The 25,586-nt window shown below is 29.8% G+C and overlaps 2 protein-coding genes and 1 pseudogene across 2 annotated transcripts; all 3 read left to right on the top strand.

The window, feature by feature from the left end:
* Window positions 1-8,154: 8,154 nt before the first annotated feature.
* LOC124830651 (isoflavone 7-O-methyltransferase-like) lies at window positions 8,155-9,765 on the top strand. Its single transcript, XM_047304425.2, has 2 exons — window positions 8,155-9,128; window positions 9,253-9,765. Exons 1-2 carry the CDS (start codon window positions 8,355-8,357, stop codon window positions 9,553-9,555), a joined length of 1,077 nt encoding a protein of 358 aa, XP_047160381.1. The 5' UTR covers window positions 8,155-8,354; the 3' UTR covers window positions 9,556-9,765.
* An 8,726-nt stretch (window positions 9,766-18,491) lies between these two features.
* On the top strand, window positions 18,492-19,304 carry LOC124830650 (glycosyltransferase BC10-like; annotated as a pseudogene).
* Window positions 19,305-23,104: 3,800 nt separating this feature from the next.
* Window positions 23,105-24,304, top strand: LOC124830652 (isoflavone 7-O-methyltransferase-like). The gene is made up of 2 exons (XM_047304426.2): window positions 23,105-23,878; window positions 24,002-24,304. The coding sequence occupies exons 1-2, from the start codon at window positions 23,105-23,107 to the stop codon at window positions 24,302-24,304; spliced, it is 1,077 nt and encodes a 358-aa protein (XP_047160382.2).
* Window positions 24,305-25,586: the final 1,282 nt, after the last annotated feature.

Genomic DNA, 25,586 nt, shown 5'->3' with positions numbered 1-25,586 from the left:
ACAATTAACAGTAAAACCATGCAGTCTTTGTATTCAAAAAAAAAAAATTGAAGTTCAAGAGCCGAACGGCTTAAGTACAAAAGAACGCACATGAAGCGTATACAGGGAAAGTCTAGAACGAACGGTTTTACAAAATATTTAACCGAACGTCAAAATGGAAACTAACATTTACACTCCTAACATAAACGAGCGTTCTAAGGCTCGGCTTTGACTTCCACCTCGACCAGATTTTCTTCTACAATCACGTCCTCCAGTGTGGCCTCGCCTTCTGCTCACATCCACACGGATGATCATTGCAAGACATGACGAACGTACATAGACAAATGGACAACACAAGGAAAAACGAAAGGGTAAGCTTAAGTAATTTAATTTATACATCAACATATACTCTAACATTTCAATTCACATAAGCACATAACTTAACATATAACATCATCCAAAATATATATATATATATATATATATATATATATATATATATATACACTAGACCGACCGTCCAGACTGTATGAATCTATGTAGTTACAAGCGTCCTTGCACCCGAGTGATGTAGTAACTGAAACACACTCAACAGCTGCCACTCGAGGTTAGTCCGTTCTTACGTCGCCCATGTTAACTTATGGACTAAGGACCTCCTGCCGTTCCCACACATGACATACTCCCTCTACATGAGGATGAGCACTCACGGAACATCAGGATGGACAGCAAGTCTTAGCTTATCCACAGTCATACTTTACCAAATTTAATATTCAATATATGTAAGAGTCGTTCCTCCCTGGAACGCTCGTTCAAATTCCACAATCATAAATTCAATTCTTATAGTGTTCGCACATCATAATACTTCCTCTTAAATACATTTTCATTCTTTGTTCCACTTTCATAAAAAGACGAGCGTTCAACCCTCTGAAGGACGAGGACGAACGTGAACAGTGAGATCGAGTAGACTCGTTACTAATTAGAATAGAACGACACATGATTATTTGACGAACGACACAGCTACTCAATTCATTAGAATGCAATGACTCTAGAGTGATACAACCAATATCCAAAATATTCTAAGTACCAAGGTGTTAAGTCGAATCCAATAGGATGAAGATACAACAGACAAGAAATTGACTATACTGAGAATAATTAGTTTAAAGGAATTGATTGTCAGTCAATGACCGAACGCAACCATATACATTTACTAAGTAATTGGACGAACGCTAGTTACGTCCGTTAAGAATTCAAAGATAAGGACGAGCGTTCGGTATAAGACCGAACACTACATTAAGACGAACGCTGGGTAGATGACCGAGCACCAATCATGACGAACGCTTGGTACAAGACCGAGCGCTATTTAGGACGAACGCTTGGTATAAGACTGAGCGCTATTTATTTTAATATTATTTAATTTAATGTATACGACATCTCTATGCTGAGCCGAACGCTCAAACATAGTAATTCGAATGGGGACGCTCGTTCTAGATCAGAATTCTTTCCGAATGAAAGAATTCCATTCTAAGTCAAATTTCAGGGAAACCGAACGGTATAAGACCGTACGGTGACGAGCGTAATTTATCATAGAGAGAATTATTATATCCAGATTTTTCAACTATCTTAACTCACATTTCGCATACGATTCATAATCTTATGCTTTCATATACATCATTAATTCACATACTTTATAGAACTCATTATATTAACAAATCAACTATACAGAAAATCATCCAACGTTCAAACCATACGTATCAAAATCATAATGCAGTTCAACCAACAGATATCATATTCATCTCATGCATAACAACGATCGTTCACAACCAATCAATCAGCATACAGCTCAGGCATCCAGTTCATCTCATATTTTCATATAACATACAAGTATAAACTAAATTAATAAGCTTCCCTTACCCGGATTCGTACGCAACTTGTCCTAATGCAAAGGATTGGTTTGTTCTCTTACAGCGTTCTACTCCAAGGTTCACTTAACAACTTCCACTAAATCTAAACACCAAAAATCAAATATCTCAGATATAATCCATGCATGAACCCAAAACCTGGTTTCGCATGAACCCTAATGGGCGAGCGAATCAGAGATGAGAACTTACCAGCTTAGATTCTAATTCTGTTCGGTCCAAAATAACGCCCACGTCTCAGGGAACGTCCTCACGGTTCTGAAACGTGATCGGAGAAGAAAGTGATGAGTTTACAGTAGAGAGAAGGTGGACTGGTTCTAGAGAGAAGGTAGAGAAAATGAAGGTTTGAGTTCTGAGGAAGAAGATGAGTGCGTGCAGGTGAGAGAGAGATTTTCAAAAACTCAGTTTTGTTAAATCCACGTTCGTTTGGACGAACGTCTCCTCTGCCGACACCTGCACACCCACTCTGACTTTGGAAGCTTCTCTCGTGACACGTGGCACTCGTGCATGCAGTGCAAAGTGCGTTTTTAATGTTTCTGAACCGTGAACGTGGGTGCATTAACTTGATGTGACAGAGATTATCATTGCTAATTATCTAGGGTCTCACATTTATTATATCATTTTATATTGTTGTCTAATATGATATTTAAAAACATTTCAAAATTTATTATTATATAAAATTTCTATTAAAATTTAAATGATGTAAAATATCTTTTTATATAATTTGCATAAAAATTTAGGTACATAAAAATTACGTAAATATACTTTTAAAATACACAAAATACAATTTTTTAATTATATACAAAAATTTAATTTTAAAACATTCGATACGACCAATTAATTTATGTTTAATTATTTAATTAATAATTAAATAAAGTTAACATTTTATTAAATTTATTTGACAAGATATATAAAGAAAAACCTCTGTACAAAAATTTCTCTCTGTGGTCAGTTAAAAAAGAAAGTTCATCTCTATTTACAAAACAAAGTCAAAATAATATTAATGTCATTTGTTATAAACAAGACTTATTATACTTGAATTCATACTTTATTTAATTTCTTATTATATTCGTTATTCGAATTTTCTATTTTAGAGTAATCATGTTAGTCACAATAGAAATGTCAGTGAACTTAGTTAATAAACTATAATAAACTTAAGTCCCTCGTCAATATGTTTCGAAAATTTACTTTTTCATATATTAATTTTTATCCTTTTTGAAAACTTTTGGTGAAGTTTCCTTTAAGTAAATAAAGTTAGGTTTCTCGTCAATATGTTTGGAAATTTGAATTTTCATATATTAAATTGTAAACCGTTTGAAAACTTTGTGTGAAAAGTTCTTAAAGTAAATAAAGTTAGGTCCATCATTAATATGTCTAGAAATTTGACTTTTCACATTTGATAGGGTATCGTAACTATTCTCTCACGTTTTTGTTCTGCTTAATTTCATTAGTTTCTTTAGTTAGTTTTCTTTTTTTCAACCTTTATATATAGACTTTTTCTATTTCATTAGTTTCTTTAGTTAGTTTTCTTTTTTTCAATCTTTATATATATACTTTTTCTATGTACTTGTTAAAGGTGAATGATTTTTTTTATCACTTTTGTTGGAATTTCAGAGTATTAGAGACGGTTTTCAAATTCATGAAGAGTTACAATTATTCATGAAGAGTTACAACCATTCATGAAAACTTACAATCATTAATGAAGAAATGTAACTAATCAGAATATGGTATCTCTTTGATTTGAAAGATGCTTGATCAACATGTATATAAGGGGATCCTATGCTCTATTGATATACAAAAAAAAGTTTTTTCCTCTACATTTTGTTATTCACTTAACACACAAATTAATTCGTCAGAATTTTATTCTTGTTTGACGTTAATACTAAGAGTGAGTATTATCGTTGTATTTCTTCTTTGTATCTCAAAAGTGGATTTTGTGATCCCGTTTACTCTTATAAGGGACGAAATATTGTTTTTAGGAAAGTGTGTATTCACGCCTAGAAGATTATATCAAGTCTACATTGTTGTTCATCTTGTTTCCCTAAGTTCTTGGAAAATTGTTCCAACGGTCTAAAAGCAATATATTCTCTAAGACGACAACAATTCGTGAGATGTCTACAAACTTTCACAAATTAGATAAGTTTAAAGGCGTTGGTTTCCGACGATGGCAAAAGAAGATGCATTTCCTTCTCTCGGCTCTAAACGTGGCATATGTTCTAAGTTCTCCCCAACCCAGAGAAAGACAAACTGAGATATTGAAGGACAACAAAAAAGGAACAAATGGGAGAATGATGATTGTGTCTGTCGTGGTCATATTCTGAACGGTATGTCTGATCCTTTATTTGACATATATTAGTATGTGGATTCTGCAAAAGAAATTTGGGATTAACTTGAAAGCAAATACATTTCTAAGATGCATCAACCAAGAAATTATTGGTTAGTAATTTTAATAATTACAAAATGATTAATGCTAAACCAATAATGGAACAATTTCATGAAATCCAAAGAATCCTAGAAAGTTTCAAGCAACATAATATTGCAATGGATGAGACATTCATTGCTTTTTCTATAATTGACAAACTACCACCAAATTAAAAAGATGTTAGAAATTCTCTAAAACATAATAAAGAGGATATGAATGTTGAACAATTGGCTGCTCATCTTCGGGTAGAAGAAGGGATCCATCTGTAAGATGGTCAAAAGGATTCCAATAATCCTAATTCTTCTACTGTTAATATGGTGGAAGATGAAAAAAAAACAATATCAAATAACAAGAAAAGGCCTCGTAATTTCTATAAAGAAAGATGAACAAAAAGCAAAAATTTGGTAAAGAAAGTCAACAAGCCAAGAATGTGGCAAGCCTGGTCATTTAAAGAGGGATTGCACAATCTAGAAAAGGAAGATGGCCAAGAATGGCGGTAAACAAGGTCAAGGCGAGTCTAGCCAAGGCCAATCGAAAAAAGGTAACTGTACATAAATTGCACATGATTCTGTTTTGAATTTTATGGAGATGGTTTCTGAAATCTTCTATGTGCAGACTGATGATTCATGGTGGATTGATTCAGGGGTTTCAAGATATGTTTGTAAAGATTGTTGTCTATTCAAAACTTTTAAAGAAGATGACAATGGAGAAGTTCTTTACATGGGAAATGATTCTATGGTTAAAGTCATCAGTGTTGGACAAGTAGAATTATTACTTAATTCTGGAAAATCACTTGTTTTAAGATATGTACTATATGCTCTCAAATTAAGAAGAAATTTAGTGTCTAGAGTAATCTTGAATCGATTGGGATTTAAATTGGTATTTGAATCCGATAAATTCATACTATCTAAAGGTGGTGTATTTGTTGGACTAGGATATCTTTGTAATAATATGTTCACACTAAGTGTAATAAATGATGTGAAAGACTTTGTTTATATTATCAATCATGATTCTTCTTTATAATATTTTCGTCTTGAGCATGTTAATTATAGAAAATTATATTCAATGTCTAAATTTGATTTAATTCCTCATTTTGATTTGAACATAGAAAAATGCAGAACATGTATGTTGAAAAACTCATTATATACATGCAAAATTGATTGTCGGTGTATACTTTTCTTCATCAAACCAATGACTTTGAATTGTAATACATATGAAACCAAGTGGATGTTTTTATTCCGTGTACTTCTCCATTATTGTACATAAAATAATTGCTTATTTGATTTATGTTTTTCTTTTTCCATCTACAGATAGATCTTTGTAACTTATTATAACTATATTTACTAAGTTCATTGACATTTTCATTGTGACTAACGTGATTATTGTAAAATGGACCATTAAAAAAGCGAATGAAATAAGACATAAATAGTATAAATTCAAGTATATAATAAGTTTTCTTATTAACGAAAGACATTAAATATTATTTTTACTTTGTTTTTTCTTAAAGAGTTTTGTTGTATAACTTTCAAGAGTTATTCTTTTAAAACAATTGAAAAAGACTGAATTACCGGCTTTCTAATTATTTTAACAAAACAAAGTGGACGCGGAGAGGTACGTAACTCTAGAAAACTGTGTATATTTTATTTCTGAAAATGCATATATAGATATGTTACACCATTTAATGAAATAAACAATTACTTCGTAACTTCTAAAAATAATCATTCTTGATTCAAATCCAAATAGACTCTAAAAGCGAATATACAAATTTAGCATTTTGAATCTTTATATAAAGGACAACAAATAAAATACGAATTCCTGACATGTGTATTCTACTAAGTGAAAGTTCAAGTCTATGTACACTTTTATTTATGTGTAAGATTGCAATATGTTTGTGTTAAGTAATTATACAGTACTCTCAAATGGTGGAGGATTGTTGGAATTTAAGAGTACTAAAGACAGTTTTCAGATTCATGTAAAGTTACAATTATTCATTAAGAGTTACAACCATTCATGAAAAGTTACAATCATTTAAGAAGAAATATAACTAATCAAAATCAGGTATCTCTTGGATTTGAAAGCTAATCAACATCTATATAAAGGAATCCTATGCTCTATTGATGTACAAAAAAAAAAGACTTTTCCTCTACATTCTCTCATTCACTTAACACACAAATCACTTCACTCTTATAAGGGACAAAATATTGTTTTTAGAAAAATGTATATTCACGTCTAAAATATTATATCAAGTCTACATTGTTATTCATCTTGTTTTCCTATTTCCAACAACTTTTCTGCAAAGTTTTTCTATCATTAAAGCAAAAACAGACTCCTTTCCTTCCTTTTCTCTGCTACTATATTTCATATATTACATTTTGGAAAATAAAGTTAGGACCCTCATTTTTGGAAAACATTTGGTGAAATTTCCTCGTATTAAATAAAGTTGAGTCTTATGCGGAGGAGAAGAATTTTGATTGTATACATATATAATGTATACTTAACCATGAATATTTAAAACTAAGATTAAAAAGCACAAAGATATCTCACTCAAGAAAAATAATTATAAAATAAATAAATAAATGAGATTATGGGATACTTATTAAATAAATATAATTATAAAATAAATAAATAAGAAAGTGTGAGAGATAAATTGAAAATAATAGTTTTCCGTAAGATTAACAGTTATGATTATTACTATAAATATATTAAAATCAACAAAATCATTTTAAATATATTTAAATTAATTTCCTCGTCAATTCATTAAGCACATAATAATATTTTAATGAATAATTCAAAAGTTTAATTATTTAGATTAAATATGGTGAGAAAGTTATAAGAAATTAATAATAAAAAATAGTTTTTGGTATGATTTCTAGAAGAAAGGGTTAAGTTCTCATGAAAAAACAAAACAGGAAAAGAAGGGATAAAAGGAAATTACATATGGGAGATAAATTCAATTATTGAAAATCATTTACTTTTATTTATATTTTCTTGCTCTATTCTTTTTTTTGATTATTCACCTAACTTATATATCTCATCAGCACCCTTTTTCTTTCTTTCCGTTTCTTCTCTTCCTCACATAAGGCTCAACTTTATTTACTTTGAATATGCTTCACAAAAAGTTTTCAAATGCTACAAATTAATATATGAAAAGTGAAATCTCCAAAAACTTTACAATAAATATCACTTGACATAACTATTTTATTTAATAAAATAACAACTTATATGATTGTAAGTTAATTGTAGAGAAAGAAGATATCATTGAATAACAACTTATATGATTCCCACTTTATTTTATATCAAAATGACACTTTGGCCAAAAGTTTTCAAAGATAACGATATTTGAAAGTCAAACATATTATATATGAAAAGTCAAATTTGGAAGCACATTAATGGCTTTTGTTTGAACGATAGCTATAAAACATTGAAAATCTGACATCTCATAAACAGCATTATTAATTATTCAACTACGCAAAATGGTACGATACACAGATGCAATATTTTAAATCAGATTCCTAATATGTTGACGAAGTTATACATAGAGAAATCAGAAGTTGACGTAAACCAGCTACATTAGCTCATATCTTCCCTAATTTTGTTTTTATTGAGTTTCATAGTTATTTAAGCACTAAACTTTTTACACCCAATCAATCAATCAGAAAGTATCGAATATTATCAAATGAGACGTTCTTTTTTATATGCACAACAAACGAATATGATTAGTAGAATAATTTCTTGAATTTATAAAGATAAATTTTTTGAACAATAAAATTTTCTATTGTCCCTGTGTTAATTGTTTGAATGAGCGAAAACTACCAACTGAGTTACTCAAAGGTAGGTTCTATGTGATGGATTTCTAAAGAGGTGGTCTGAAGTAGAAATCTTCTAATGTTATTGTGTTAATTGTTTAAACGAGGGAAAACTACCAACTGAGTTACCAAATAGACTGAAAGGGCAAATACAAATTTAGGTTTTTGAATCTTTATATAAAGGGCGAGAAAGTATGAAACACCACACAAAATACAGATTCACGTTAAATTATGGCTTCAAATAATGTCCTAAACGCGAGTGAGATCTTTGAAGGTCAAGTTCACTTGTACAAACACTTGTATGCTCATGCAGTAGATTGTATGAGTATTAAATGGATGATTGAGCTTGGCATACCAGACATAATCCACAACCATGGTCAACCCATTTCATTTCCAAAGTTGGTTTCCATTCTACAAATTCCACCAAGTAAAGTTAGAGGCGTGAAGAGTCTGCTACGCTACCTGGCACACAATGGATTCCTTCAGATTCTAAGAGTCCATCACAGCACAGAAGAAAACGAAGCATATGGTCTAACACCTGCATCACACCTTCTTGTCAAAGGCACTGACTTTTGTCTTGCACCAATGGTAAAGGGTTTAACTGACCCAACTTTATCAGATATGTGGTCTCACTTGAAGAAGTGGACTTATGAGGATGATCTTACACTGGTTGATGTCTCCGTAGGATCAACTATGTGGGACTTTCTTGGTAAAAACCCAGCATTGAACGAGTCGTTCAATGAGGCAATGGCCAGTGATTCTCAGATGATGAACCTGGCATTAAGAGGTTGCAATTGGGTGTTCGAAGGAGTGGAGTCCATTGTGGATGTCGGAGGTGGAACCGGAACCGCAGCCAAGGCTATCTGCGATGCATTTCCTAACGTGAAGTGCACTGTATTGGATCGTCCACAGGTTGTGGAGAAGTTGTCGGGAACCAACAATTTGACATATGTTGGCGGTGACATGTTCGAATCTATTCCCAAGGCTGATGCAGTTCTACTCAAGGTACGCATGTCTGACCGAATGTTTCCTAAACTTCTTTCACTACTGCAACTTTTTTTTTAATAAATTAGAATACGAATATACGATTCGATTCATGTTATTAACAAATTTATAAATCTTTTTGTAGTGGATTCTGCATGATTGGAGTGACAAGGATTGTAAGAAGATATTAGAGAATTGTAGAGAAGCGATTTCAGGTAGAGGCAAAAGAGGAAAAGTAATTGTGATAGAAAATGTGATAAACGAAGGCCAAGATGAGCAGGGAGTTACTGGACTAAAGCTCGTCATTGATGTTCACATGACATGTCTTCTTAATGGAAAAGAAAGAAGAGAAGAAGAATGGAAGAAACTGTTCGTGGAAGCAGGGTTTCAAAGCTACAAAATATCTCCTTTCACAGGACATTCGTCTCTTATTCAGATCTATCCTTGATTACCCAAGTTATGTCGACGCATTTCTTCAAAGCATGTTGTTGAACAAACAAGGTCGCAATGCTTATTTTCCCTTATCGATTACTGATAGTAAGAAAATGCGACCAGAATAAAAAGAAGAATTGATAGGAACAAGAGTAGAAATATGAAATTTGATGGAATGTGTGAAAGTTTTGCTTTATTAATAAAGGACATGGAATACATTATTCAAAACCAGTCTAATCAAATCTAATCTAATATAATGTATTGAATTTATAATTTTAATCATTTCAAATATATTAATTAGATTTTAATTTTTTTTTAACCTTTGAATTGAATTAAATTCATATTAAATCATTTTGTCAATTAAATTAAATTCAAGGAAATCAATTTAATTTATTTGATTATTAGTTTTATTAGATATGGCACTACAAAAATCACAAATTTTATCAGAAGTTTTTTTTCTACATTATCGACAGTTTTAATTTCTGGTAAATATATTTTTCAGGTTGGCAAAACCACTATAAAACCACCGTCACAAAGATTTTCGGTAATTTATGAGGTTTTCTCAAAAATCACTTGGGGAGTTTTCACTGGTAGTTGCAGATTAATAGAAACCTTGAGACTTGAGTGGATTAGTCAAAAACTCTTAAATTCGTTTAATAATTTAATTTTTATTATTCAAATAATTTAATTATAATTTAATTTTTATTGTTCAAATAATTTAATTAACGTGATTAACATGAAATATGTTTAATATTAAACTACAATAATATAAAACCAAAAGTAATTATTATTATATAAAATAAAATGTAAAATTAAAAATACAATTAATTTGTCAAAAAATAACATATAGCCGTTTACATCCTTTTCTTCATAATCGTCAACAATCTTTTTCCTTTCCCGGATACCCTTTTGATTTTACCATCTATACATTCTACATTATCAACATCAAAAGTAGGGCTGAGTTTGTAAATATTTTCAAGCATAACAGCAGCTTCATTATAGTCCACATCCAAGGAAGATGAGTCATTTTGTTTATCCCCTTTAAATGCTATAATTAAAGGTCTCTTCAGACGATTACAGGAAAAGTTTGTATTCAATCCCCTTGGAGTCCTCGCAGCTAAGCTAGAAACAGTCACAACTCCCATACCAGGTTACCTAATAATCTGCGTTTAGCAAGAAATGGCAAGTTTTTAATGCTAAGATCTTACAACATAATCAACTTAGGTTCACAACTAATACTTACTGAGAATTATCAATCAGTTAGCAACATTATTAACTTAGGTTGATTACTTCTTTATTATTTTCATCATTTGGTACTTCTTCATTGTCTTAATCATTTAATACATTTCTTTTTTCAGATACCTACAATATAAAATAATAATTAGTTGATAATATATTAAAAAAAATTATTAGATAAATTTAAGAATTATTAATGGTTGAAAAATGTTAAGTGTGATATAATAGAAACTACGTAGCCAACTTAGAAAACTTGTCATAACACTTTCAATATTAATCCAAATTAAGATACATAAGCACTTTCAAGGATGAAATATTATAGCAAAACAGATTTTGGTATTTACACATTTTAGTTTTACTTTGATCAATATTGTTCGATTTCTTAATTAATTTCACGTTTCAAAAAAATTTAAATCTAAAACCAATTTTCAGATAGTTTCAAAATATTTTCAATACTTAAAATAAACAATGAAGAACATACAAACTTTTAGTTGTTAGGTTTTCTACTGAGCATTTTTATTTCTCGTATTCTTTCTTAAACACACTTCTTATCCCACTTCTATATATCTAAAATATTATTTTTAAAATCTGTTTTATAAAATAGTTCTTAAAAACTAAAAAAAAAATCTTAAATATAACTAAAAGTGTTTAAGATCTGATTTAAAAATTAATTTAACTACATTTTAATGTAACTTTTTTTTCCAGAGGTTTGTATTTGAACACAAAATTGAAAACTTACCAGCCGAAATATGTATTCATTTTTCCCCTTTCAATTATTTACACAATATAGATTTTAAATTATTATATATTATATCAAAATTTGTACATTTTATCACTTTTTTTATTAAAAATGGAAACTAATTATGAACGTATGAGAACTTTGTTTTATAACTGTGTCGTTATCATTTATGCAATCAAATATATTTAGGGTAAAATGAGGTTTTCTTCGTTGTTGTCAAAGACCTGCGTAGTTTATAAAAGCATAAAACTATAAATTATCTAACTAATATTAACCATAATAAATGCAATTGAACATTTGCAAAGTAGAGACCGTTGTGTAATCTACATGCCAAGTTTGGGAGATGCAATGAAACAATACAACAAAATCTATTTTAATGGTAGATGCTTACACTCAAATATACTTCACTGTTGAGACTTATGAAATTGTAAATTAAAGTCTGAGAAGTTGCTAAAACATAAGACTAAAGTGATACATGAAAGGATTGTCAGTGAAATTATGTTATACCATCTATTTATAGGTAAAAGAGACTTAAATTCTATAATAGATAAATTCTCAACCCTTACAATAACAGTTGGATATGAAACCTGAAGTACTTACCAATTTTTAACTTTACATAAACCATCCGATATAATTAAGATAAGTTGAATGATATCGAATCATTGATACAGTCAATTAAATTTTCAACCTTAACATCGCATTGAGATGTCAAGTTTTAGTGGCGGAGAATTATGGGAGCAGAGGATATCTTATCCTCTCATGTTTTTTTTTTTTTTTAATTTTGTGTTTATATAATGAAATCTATGAAAACTAAAATAGGAAGATTTTAATTTTTTTTATAAAACATCTGATTTAATATTAATAAATAGTAAAACATAAAATTATAAATTATAACAGAATAAATTTTTTATTGAATTTATGTTTTCTTTTTTCTCTTTCTTTCATGTTCTTTTTTGAAAAAGAAAAATTACATACATTAAACTCGTTATTTCTATTTTCATTACCATTTTTTTTTCATTTTTGAGAAAAAAAAATATAACTCTCTTGTCTCAATTAATAATAAAATATTAGTTGCATAATATATTATTTTTTTTTATCTTATAAGTCATGACTATATAGCTAAAAAGAGAAGGGGAAAAAAATACGTGTGTAATTGTTCAAAAAGTCATATAGTAGAATTGAAGATAATAAAAGGATCATAATATCACAGAGTGACTTCTATATCATTAATTATGTATAATGGTGATTTAACTTCTCTCATTATTCATTATGATTGCAAATTTTTATCTTATACTACCATCTCACTGATGACCAGGAAAAAACATATCAAGTAGACCCTTGTGTCTCTCTCCCTCTCTGTATATATATAGGTGTGTTTTTATAAACTAAAATCTAATTGATATTAATGAGATTGGTAAATAGGTCTATACAAAGAGGCTTAAAGCATATATAGTAAATTGGGTTCAATTCTAACCAAACACTCCTATGTCTTTTTTAATCTGTCTGTTTAAATTTTTACACTAATGTTACAAAACATAAACTTCTGTTAACTGTAAACTTCATATGATTAGGTAGTTATTACATGAGTTGTATTTTGTAGCTTGAGGTAGAACTGTTATCATTTGAATCAGAACGTCTTAAAAAAAGAATAAGAACGCAAAGAAAGACCTAACTGAAAGCTACAACAGTATCTGAATATTAACTTGGGAGAAAGGTTGCATATATGATTTTACTCTTATGCGTGGCTATTCTGCTATAATTCTTATGTTCATTCTCTTAAACACAGCTTCTTTAGCCGCTATCAACGGTTAATTATATAGACACAATCACACAAGTACAGCCCAATATGATAGAATATGTCGCTCTTTTGCTTGCTGAATTGTTCTACATTCCTGTTTGATACAATTTTGGCTACTTCACAGATAACCAATGCAAGATAACCAGTAAACAATTAAAAACAAATAATGTTTGAAATTTTGCCTCAGAATGAAAAAATGGTTGTAAGTTAGAATGATGAGTGTCAACCAATTAGAGATGGTGGAACATTGTTCAATTGGTTCTTAGAAAGTATTACTAGAAACGTCAAGACGTTTCTTATTTGCTATTCTACTTGGAAGAAGGTTCCTAAAGATTACAAAGAAGACATGATGCAGAATACCATTCAACTAAGTAATTGAAATTCAGTTATTGTGTATTTGTTTTTAATTTTGATTCAAATATTTTTTAAGGCAAAGTTGGAAGTTAATTTTGATGTTCAAATAAATTACATCTTGAGAAGACTTAATCATAAATGGAGAGATTGTCGGTAAGAATAATGGCAATAAAGAGATGATGACACGCATACTGGACATGAATTGATTACAATGGCTTCAGAAGGAATAGATAGAGATCATTAGACTTCTTTTGTTGACTATCTACGTAATGAAAGAAAAAAGGTAAAATCTATATTTCTTCTCTTAACATTGTGTTATAATTTAATAATTTTTTGTTGACAATGTTAGAAAATTGTCCTGAAAAATAAGTACAATAGAACAGAGCAAACTCTTACTCACATAAAGGGATCCAAAAACATTGTTAGGAATAAGAAAGAAATGGTGAAGCATTATTGTTCTTCACTTTTAAAATTTCATTATATTTATCACACTTAATATACATAATCATCTTTTTTTATAGGAAAGAGAGTGTGAACATAAATTGGTTAACATATAATAGTGATATGTTAATGGTTGTAAGCTTCCAAGAAACATTGGTCCCTGTTACGAATCGATATTTTGTTAAGTTTGGGTTCTGTTTGATGAAAGTCAAGAAAAAGGCATGAGCTTTCAGACATATTTGCATATGTATGCTAAGCCATCTTACAAAGTTTTTATCTAGATGTAGTAATAATAGTTCTTTTTGCATAGACATGCAAATTCGCATAAAGCACTGTTGAATACAAATACATTTTCATGGAGAGATTGAATTGCAATATTGAATACAAATACATTTTCATTTCATTTTTCACAAAAAAGAAGAGAAAAAAGAAAAAGGAATGATACAATTTTCTGTGGAAGAAATCTACACAATAAAGGGGTGGGGAAAAGAGAAAAAAGGGTTTTGTTAATGGTTATTACAGAAGACCAAGATTCTGACACCTGAATCCCAGTAACTTTGTTAATGGTCAGAGAGAAAAGGGATTGCACTATCTTTTAAGAGTTAAAGACATACTTCAAAGTAAATTGACTAAGAGTAGGAGAAATAGCATGAACAAAAACCATTAAAAAATGGATTCAATTTCTTAACTGTAGGTGTTGGTCACTTTAGTATTTGACTATACAAAATCCTCTCTTTAGTACCTGACTTAACGAAATGTCATTGGTTATGGACAAATCTAACTTTCAAGAAGCTAATGAAAAAGTTTCTACGGATTATCTAATACATAACTTTATTTTGGTTTTTCTTCCCCTTTTCTTATCAAACAAGCGTTTATTGAAAACCTCCTCGAGTCAGACCAATGCTTACTACTGTTCTACTGTTTTACATATTGGAATGAGGTTTGCTACTATAGATTAAAACTGTTTTCTTAAAATAATTTTGCATGCATTCGTAACAGAGTCCAATAAGCCCTTATAATATCAATTTAGGAGGATTTAGAATGGGTGGAGTTTCAATCATGTAGAAGTAAGAGCCACACTAGGGATGAGAAGAACAAAATATTACAACTAGGTAACAAAGGAGAGGATTTTTAAGGACAGAAAACAGGGCTATATATTGCTGTAGTAAATAATATTAAGACACCACAATTCATTTCCATGCATGCATTGAACATATATATTTTGTTCTGAGGTCATTTTCTATTCAGTACCTAAATTCATTTCCTTTTACTTCTTCTAGTATTTTCATCTTCATGAGATTAGTTGTAATGCTTGGTATCCATTTTGTTGTGCTTATGTTCCAATATCCTTTTATTAAATGTTGTATGTAGGAAAGAAATTAAAGCATATTAATAGAGCACAACACCATCATCTCAATCAAAAAAAATTTTAAATTCAGATTTATTGACTTTTGCTTTAGGAACCCACAAGTATTATGAACGTGTTCGCACTCTAGGTTTGGGTCTTTGTTCATCTAAAATATTTGAAATCAATGGTCATTGTGATAATGGATCATCTTCAACTTCTCTTTCGTATTTACAATTAGAATATCATATATTAATGAATGTTTTAGCAATATTTACTTCTTTTTGTTGCTTTTATTTGACTAAACTTTTTCTACTTTTCAAATAATTTTTTTCATTTCAGGTATTCACTAACATCACAAGTTAATGAAATAAAAACAATGATAACATTTATGATTCAAAATTATCATAGTAAATTGCTTTTACATTTAAACATTTTTCAACCATCATCAAAGATAATAACTCTTAAATTCGTCTAATTTTTTTAATATATTAGTTATTAATTATTATTTTTTATTGTAGGCATCTAATAATAAAGGATGAGGATAACGAAGGACAAAATTAATAAATGTTATTAAGAATATTTTTTTTTTAATTTTTAGGATTGAATATTGTTTATTACTTGTGTTGAAAAATTTTAAACTGTATTTCTAATGTTTACAGTTTACTTTATATAATAGTATTTATTTTTTATTTCAGATTATTTGATTCTCGTTTATTATTAAAGCATTGTTTATGATTCAATAGTAATTTCAGTAATAAAGAAATTAAAAGATTTCCAATCTCAGTGGTTTTGGAAACCCCTACTTTGTAACCCAAGCAATTAGTAACAGTTTTAGATAACCTCAATAAGTCCTTACAGTTTCGAGAACCTGACAAATAATGTTGATTTCAAGAATTTTAATTAGTAACTGTTTTTTAAATAATGTTAGTTTTTAAGTTTGTGGAGAATCTCAAGTGAGTCCTCTTATTTGAAACAGTCTTAATTGAGTTATATTATTTATAAAATTAAGTCAATTTTACTCTCTTTTTCGTTAAGTTTTTCGTGTTAAAATTTGTTGAGGTGTGATCTAAAATTATGTGGAATCTTTTATTTAAATTATTAGTATTTGACGTGGCATAAGACACTTCTGCTCTTACACTACCGACGCTTCCACTGTCTATGGCCTTGTTGTCGTCGCTCTCCTGCTTCTCAGTCAGGCCGTCCTCAACGTCGTCCTCTCCTTCATCATCTACTGGTAACTCTCAATTAGGTGTTGTGAATTGATTGAAGATTTTTCTGTTAAAAGATAAAAATTGGTAAAGATTGGAAATTGTTTGATTTGTTTTTGAATTGTAGGCTTAATACCTCTTTTTGTCCCTCTTTAGGGGGGCAATGCTCAAGTCCGTCCTACCTTTTTTAAAAAGTTCAATGTGGTCCCAAGTTGTGAAAAAACAATGTAATTTTCATTAAAGTTGACGTGGTAGTGGTAAAAAAATTGTGAGTTAGGGTTTGGATTGCAGAAATCGCGATTTGGGGTTAAGCATTTTGGAGGAGCTGTCTTCCAAATTGGGTGATCTTGAAGCTAAAAACGGTGATTCTGTTGGAGTAGATGGCGTTTTGAACGAAGGCGGAAACAGAATTAGAGGCTTGGACGTGTAGTGTTCCAAACCACAACACAAAAACAGTGAACGTCACCGTTACGACCATACTCCACCTTAACCCCATCATCATTCTCCTTCTCTTTCGCAAATACATTGTTCCTTTCCTTCCTCTTCTTTGATGGCCGCAGTGCCGCAGATTTCTCAAAACGCAATGCAAAACCGTCGTTTTGGTGCTGAGACTCAAGGAAAGCACCTGTTTCTTCTAACATACATAGGAGTTCTTCAATTAACTTAATTTAATTATTTTTGACAAACTTTAATTTTAACTTTTACCTTATTGTACAACTATGAAAAGGATTATTAAATATCCATATCATAGAAAATATCAAATTGTCTTTTTTTCACTTATATTTTTCCCTTCTTTTTCCTTTTTCATCTCATCATTCTTGTTTAAATATTTCAATCCAAATTTAATATTCTTACTTTTATTAGTTTATTTTCTTTATTCACAATATATTTGTGGATCCAAATAAAGAATTACAGAACCTATTTATATATAAAATTTAATAGTAAAATCATTTATATTATTTAAAAAGTTGCTTTTTAATTTGAAAAATAATTAAATTAACATTTTCAATTTGAATAAAATTTAAATAATAATGTTAAATTTTTATTAAAATATTAAATAAAATTTTTATTTAAATAACTTTTCAGCAATTAATATTATTTTTTTATTAAAATATTAAATTATTAGTTTATATTCAAATAAAATTTAATCACTAATATCAATAATGATTAACTTTATTAAATTTATAAATTTATTAAAAATAAAAATGTCTAATAATTATTAAATAATGTAATTAGTTCAGTTTAGTAATTTATATGGATACTTTATTCTGAAAAAGAGTTGAAGTTATTATAAAAGAAATTTCAGCCTATTTTTCATTTCACCAAAGTGAGGAATAAAAGTTGTTTCTTAATGAACGAATTTCTGAAAACAAGAACTGATCAATCTATCCCGTAAATTTTTGTGCTAATAACTTTGCTTGGAAAAAAATTTATTGTGGGGAAACAATACGTTAATAACAAGCTGCTGGAAATCAGGATTAGTTTTCTGAGTAACTATTCACCGTCATCTTCTTCATATACGGAAGAGTCTCTGCAAGAATCCAGAAACAATAACACCTTTATTCACCTTTCCCTTCTTTCTCTCTCCTCTCTCTGGAACAATAATACCTGTCATATTTCCCACCCCACCTGCCAAAACCATTTCTGTTCATCAAAATCTCAATATCGAATTCTCAAACCACACACACCAGATCCCTTAGAACCATTCCACTCATAAATGCAACCAAATAATATATTCTTTCAACTTTTAATCATGTCAGAAAATCAAGCTTCACGGAAAAAATAAATTGCATAAAGCTTAAATATTTTGTTTGAAAAATAAGTCTAAAATTCTCGCACCTCCACCGCCTCCGCCACTAACCCCTCCAAATTCTTCCACCTCTCATCCAAAAATAGCCTTCCTTTTCCTCACGAACACCAATCTCCACTTCTCCCCCCTCTGGGACCTTATCTTCCACGACACCCCCTCAAACCTCTTCAACATCTACATCCACACCGACCCCTCCTTCAACATCACGAGCACTCTCTCGCTGCTCTTCGCCAACAAATTCATCCCCTCCAAACGCACACCTTACGCGCCTCCCCCACCCTCATCTCTGCCACGTGCCGCCTCGCCACTGCCCTCCTCGACGACCCCACCAACACCTACTTCGCCCTCCTCTCCCAGCACTGCGTCCCTCTCCACTCCTTCTCCTACACCTACCACTCCCTCCTCGTCTCCCCCACCTTCGACTCCTCCAATCCTGAATCCTCCCGCATCGGCATCCGCCTCAAGTACAAATCTTTCATCGAAATCCTCTCCCACGCTCCCATCTCTGGAAATGCTACTCCTCCTGCGGCCCCTACGCCTTAATGCCCGAAGTCCCCTTCGAAAAGTTTCGATCCGTCTGGCTCCCAGTTATTCACCCTTGCGCGCAACCATGCTCTCCTCGTCGTCAAGACCGAATCCTCTGAAGGAAATTCAAGGCTTATTTTACTTTTTATGAAAAAAGGAAGAAAATTATAAAATAAGACGTAATGAAACCATACACGTCAACATGTTATATGTGCACCACGTCAATTGCTTTAAACGCAGTTAGTGACGAGGATTTACTTGAGATTTTCCAATAAACTTGAAGACCTGAGGATTTAACTCAGTGACGTTTTCTCATCCCACAATTATGTTATTTTTTGGTAAGAATTGAAAATTTAAGTACATTTTACTTTATTAGTATAATTTGTCTTCTTAACTTTTATTATTTCTATGGCTAATAAAAAAATCAATATTTACAATGAAAATTATTAAAACAAGATTACGAAATAAAATAAAAAATGAACTTTTTACTGATAATATAATTATTTATATTGAAAAAAATTAATTATGTTAACGAATTTAAGATCTTAAAAAAATGAAAAACAATAAATAAATAAATAAACATATATATAAATAATTTCTTTTATAATTATAGTTATAATTATATTAAATTATGTTCTTATTGTTATGTTATATTAGTGACGGTGTGAATATCCGAGAAAATAGGAGGTACTATATGAAAAGTCAAATTCACAAGCATATGGATGAGGTTTAGGAAAACGAATTTCAAAGTTAAAAAATTTAATTTATTAATGGTTTTTGTTTTGTGTGTTTATTTATTTAACGGCGGTTACAAAACATTGAAACGGTGACTTCCAATAAAATACTTCATTGCAGCATTATTAATTATTCTACTACGATGACGCAAATTTGTATGACACACATATGCGATATTTTAAATCAGATTCCTAATATGCTGATGAAGTTATATATTGAGAAATCAGAAGTTCACGTAAATCAATGTTGGAAAAATAACTTCTTATGACGATCTATCATAACGGATAAAAATTATCCTTATGATAAAAATTATCCATCATAATAGGTTGATTGTGACAGAATGGTAATAAAAATAAAACATATTCATATTATAAAGTAGTTTTGTATATCAGTTATAATATAAAATACGGTGTCAAACTTGTAAATAAATTCAAAACCTATTATTACATAGATGTGAGTACGTGTTGAAAATTTCTTAATATATTATAACGGAGTTTTAGAAATTAGTTATAATATTTCCTCCTTCCTAGTTTTTCAGATTTCCCTAATTTCATTTCAACGTTTCTTTTCATCTCGTTTCTTTCCTCCGTTCTTTGTCTCTAAACCTTCGAACACTCCTCTCATTCAAAACCTATTATCACGTTCCCTCTCGTTCCCTCTCATCTCTAATTTATCAAGTAGGTTTTATGATTCATAGTTCACATTCTATTATTTGTTTTTTTCTAATTTCTTATAATTTTCTTCTATTAATTTCACTAGTTTCTTATGATTTTCTTATGTGTTTGGATTGTTCATCATAAATTCCTTTAAATTAGGGATTATTGCGTTTTCAGAGTTAGCCGTAATGCACTGCTATGAGATCGATAACTTCGACGCATAATCAATTTATTCTGTTTTCAATATATTGTGGTTTTAGTTACTCTGGAGGGTACAATTTCTATGTTTTTCTCATTTTCTAGTGGCCTTTTTTACAGGCTTCTGTTGAGTCAGTGCATGTCTGTGTAGTGTTGTGAGAAACCACTCTAGCTTTAATTGTCCTGAGGAGATAAATTTGGGTTGATTGATTGAAAGTATGTGATAGAAACTTCTAAATATCATAAGACGTACTAAATAATGTATGTTAGCATCAGATATTATAATTTACAGAAATTTCTACGTCATAATATCTTCTGCTCTATTATAACGCACAAATGAAAAGTTGTCATAATAAATTCCGTATAAATATAAAATTTTTGCTACGTTATAAAATGCGCAGACTTACTATATCGTCCGTAACTATGTCTCCAGTAACTACATTATAATATATCATTTTTGTATGTTATAAAATATCATTTTTCCACTAATATTAACTCATATATGTTCTCTAATTTTGTTTTTATTGAGTTTAATAGTTATTTAAACACTTAACTTTTTACAAAGTAACTATTTTAAAATAATTCGTATGAAAGAATAAATACACATATAAAATGGTTAATTTCATTTTTACTCAATTCAATATTATTATAAAATAGATAAATTTTACCATAAAATTGAATCAAGTAAAATAAACATAAAACATTTTAAAAGAAAGTAGATTTTAAGTTTAACTTATTTTATTTAACTCTACAAAATTGGTATGCAAAATGATTTTTTTTATCTATTTATATCTTATAAATCTATCTATCCAATTTTCTCCATAAACTTATAAATTTTTAGATAACTTTTTATACAATCTCGTTTTTTTTCTTGTATATTTTTAGTGTATATTTTTTTTTCTTCAATCCAATGACTTTGAACTGTAATATATATGAAACCAAGTGGATTTTTTTATTCCTTATACTTCTGCACTATTGTACATAAAATAATATTGCTTATTTGATTTGTGTTTTTCATTTTTTATCTATTAAGATAGATCTTTATAACTTATTATACCTAATTGGCACAATGAAGTTGTTTGCTACAGTAAGAATGGTTTCCCCAATCAAGACAAAGGTTTCAAAATTGCAACGAACCCACCTATAAACTATGAATTGGCTATAATAGGCTCTAACTATGTCTCTGATATTATGTTAGAAGTGGATTTTAAATCTAATTCAATCTTACAAAATCGTCTTGTAAGATGAGATTTGCACCTACTTATAAACTATTAATTGACATTATCTATTGATATGGACTTCCAACATTTTTTACAAACATCATTATTATAGACAATTAAAAAAACGAATAAAATATAACATAAGTAAACTATAAATTCAAGTATACAACAAGCTTTTTTAGTAACGAAAAGACATTAATTACTATTTTTACTGTTTTTTGTTAAAGAGTTTTGTTATTTCAAGAGCAATGTAATTGAAAAAGATTGAATTGTCGGCTTTTTAATTAAAGTAATAATATTTTGATACATATATATATATATATATATATATATATATATATATATATATATATATATATATATATATATATATATATATATTATACTACCTTTAATGCTTTTATTATATTTTTCTTCTATAAATACAAAAATTTATTTTTTATAATTATTTTACTCTTTGTGAAATGAATGTTAACCAGTGTTATTTAATATTACTCTTTCTAAATAATTTGACAAAACAAGTGGACGGAGAGTGGCACGTAATACTAAAAAACTCGGGTATATTTTATTTCTGAAAATACATAGATATGTTACAATTTAATGAAACAAACAACGATTTCATAACTTCTGAAAATAATCAATTCAACTTACCATGTGCGAATATACTAAGCGCGGAAATACAAATTTAGGTTTTTGAATCTTTATAAATAGGGTGAGAAAGTCCGAAACACGAATATGTTATTTGATTTCTGTTTTTCTTTTTCCATCTACAGATACAGATAGATCTTTGTAACTTATTATAACTATATTTACTAAGTTCATTGAAATTTTTATTGTGACACTAACGTGATTAATGTAAAATGGACCATTGAAAAAGCGAATGAAATAAGACACAAATAGTATAAATTCAAGTATATAATAATTAAATATTATTTTTACTTTGTTTTTTCTTAAAGAGTTTTGTTGTATAACTTTCAAGAACTATTCTTTTAAAATAATTGAAAAAGACTGAATTGCCGGCTTTCCAATTATTTTAACGAAACAAGTGGACGCGGAGTGGTACGTAACTCTTGAAAACTGTGTATATTTTATTTCTGAAAATACATATATAAATATGTTACACCATTTAATGAAATAAACAATTACTTCATCACTTCTAAAAATAATCAATTCAACTTACCATTGATTCAAATCCAAATAGACTCTAAAAGCGAATATACAAATTTAGGTTTTTAATCTTTATATAAAGGGCGAGAAAGTATGAAACACCACACAGAATACAGATTCACATCAAATTATGGCTTCAAATAATATCCTAAACGCGAGTGAGATCTTTGAAGGTCAAGTTCACTTGTACAAACACTTGTATGCTCATGCAGTAGATTGTATGAGTATTAAATGGATGATTGAGCTTGGCATACCAGACATAATCCACAACCATGGTCAACCCATTTCACTTCCAAAGTTGGTGTCCATTCTACAAATTCCTCCAAGTAAAGTTAGAGGCGTGAAGAGTCTGCTACGCTACCTGGCACACAATGGATTCCTTCAGATTCTAAGAGTCCATCACAGCACAGAAGAAAACGAAGCATATGGTCTAACACCTGCATCACACCTTCTTGTCAAAGGCACTGACTTGTGTCTTGCACCAATGGTAAAGGGTTTAACTGACCCAACTTTTTCAGATATGTGGTCTCACTTGAAGAAGTGGACTTATGAGGATGATCTTACACTGGTTGATGTCTCCGTAGGATCAACTATGTGGGACTTTCTTGGTAAAAACCCAGCAATTAACGAGACGTTCAATGAGGCAATGGCCAGTGATTCTCAGATGATGAACCTGGCATTAAGAGGTTGCAATTGGGTGTTCGAAGGAGTGGAGTCCATTGTGGATGTCGGAGGTGGAACCGGAACCGCAGCCAAGGCTATCTGCGATGCATTTCCTAACGTGAAGTGCACTGTATTGGATCGTCCACAGGTTGTGGAGAAGTTGTCGGGAACCAACAATTTGACATATGTTGGCGGTGACATGTTCGAATCTATTCCCAAGGCTGATGCAGTTCTACTCAAGGTACGCATGTCTGACCGAATGTTTCCTAAACTTCTTTCACTACTGTAACTTTTTTTTTAATAAATAGAATACGAATATACGATTCGATTCATGTTATTAACAAATTTATAAATCTTTTTGTAGTTGATTCTGCATAATTGGAGTGACAAGGATTGTAAGAAGATATTAGAAAATTGCAGAGAAGCTATTTCTGGTAAAGGCAAAAGAGGAAAAGTAATTGTGATAGAAAATGTGATAAACGAAGGCCAAGATGAGCAGGGAGTTACTGGACTAAAGCTCGTCATGGATGTTCAAATGACATGTCTTTTTAATGGAAAAGAAAGAAGAGAAGAAGAATGGAAAAAACTGTTCGTGGAAGCAGGGTTTCAAAGCTACAAAATATCTCCTCTCACAGGACATTCGTCTCTTATTCAGATCTATCCTTGATTACCGAAGTTATGTCGACGCATTTCTTCAACGCATGTTGTTGAACAAACAAGGTCGCAATGCTTATTTTCCCTTATCGATTACTGATAGTAAGAAAATGCGACCAGAATAAAAAGATGAATTGATAAGAAACAAGACTCAGAAATATGAAATTTGATGGAATGTGTGAAAGTGTTTGCTTTATTAATAAAGGACATGGAATATATTTTTAAAAATCCATCTAATCCAATCTAATATAATAAAAAGTATTTAATTTATATTAAATCCATTTTAAATATATTAGTTAGATTTGAATTTTTTTTTAATCTAGATTGAATTCCCTTTGTTAATTAAATTAAATTTAGTGAGATCAATTTAATTTACTTTATTATTAAATTTAATAAATATGGGTTGCACCGTTTCTAGTTAACATTTAATTTAGATCAACTTAAATGAGTGATATTTTTGACTTAGATTGATTTAACTTGAAATTCAACTTAAACGTACTTAGTTTTAGATAGGTATATTTGAGTTGACTTTTATTTTACACCAACTCGGTTTAACGTTTATTCGAAATGAATTTTGTTCAATCTTAAATTTGGATTGAGTTAATTCGAACTAGTCCTTATGAGTTGAAACTCATGATCAATGTACTACAATTTTGTTTTAAGTGAGTTTGATAATCATGTTATTATCATTTATGTAATCAAATATATTTTCAAATATATTTAGGGTAAAATGAGGTTTTCTTGTTGATGTCAAAGGTCTGCGTAGCTTATAAAAGCAGAAAACTATAAATTATTTAACTAATATTAACCAAAATAATTGCACATATGTAGAGAACGTGTAATCTACATCCCAAGTTTGGGAGATGCAATGAAACGATACAACAAAATCTATTTTAATGGTAGATGCTTACACTCAAATATACTTCAATGTTGAGACTTATGAAATTGTAAATTAAAGTTTGAGAGATTGCTAAAACATAAGACTAAAGTTGTACATGAAAGGATTGTCAGTGAAATTATGTTATACTAATCTATTTATAGGTAAAAGAGACTTAAATTCTAAGATAAATTCTCAACCCTAGTAATAACAATTGGATAAGAAACCTGAAGTACTTGCCAATTTTTAACTTTACATAAAGCAACTTATATAATTAAGATAAGTTTAATGATATTGAATCATTGATCCAATCAAATAAATTTTCAACCTTAACATCACATTCAGATGGGGACCATTTCTCAAGTTTTAGTGGCGCCTCTCATTTTTATTTTTATTTTGTGTTCATATAATGTTCTAT

The sequence above is a fragment of the Vigna umbellata genome, chromosome 4, assembly GCF_029865625.1.
Source record: "Vigna umbellata cultivar VRB3 chromosome 4, Vumbellata_1.0, whole genome shotgun sequence".
In the NCBI taxonomy this organism is placed as follows: Eukaryota; Viridiplantae; Streptophyta; class Magnoliopsida; order Fabales; family Fabaceae; genus Vigna; species Vigna umbellata.
Note: the sequence above shows the minus strand (reverse complement) of the source record. Positions and strands in the feature narration are given on the sequence as shown.

Excerpts from the sequence above, each read along its gene's own strand:
- LOC124830652 (XM_047304426.2), top strand. The coding sequence starts at position 23,105 with ATGGCTTCAAATAATATCCTAAACGCGAGTGAGATCTTTGAAGGTCAA. Across the intron at positions 23,879-24,001 it reads CTGATGCAGTTCTACTCAAG|TTGATTCTGCATAATTGGAG; the intron begins GTACGCATGTCT and ends ATCTTTTTGTAG.
- LOC124830651 (XM_047304425.2), top strand. The coding sequence starts at position 8,355 with ATGGCTTCAAATAATGTCCTAAACGCGAGTGAGATCTTTGAAGGTCAA. Across the intron at positions 9,129-9,252 it reads CTGATGCAGTTCTACTCAAG|TGGATTCTGCATGATTGGAG; the intron begins GTACGCATGTCT and ends ATCTTTTTGTAG.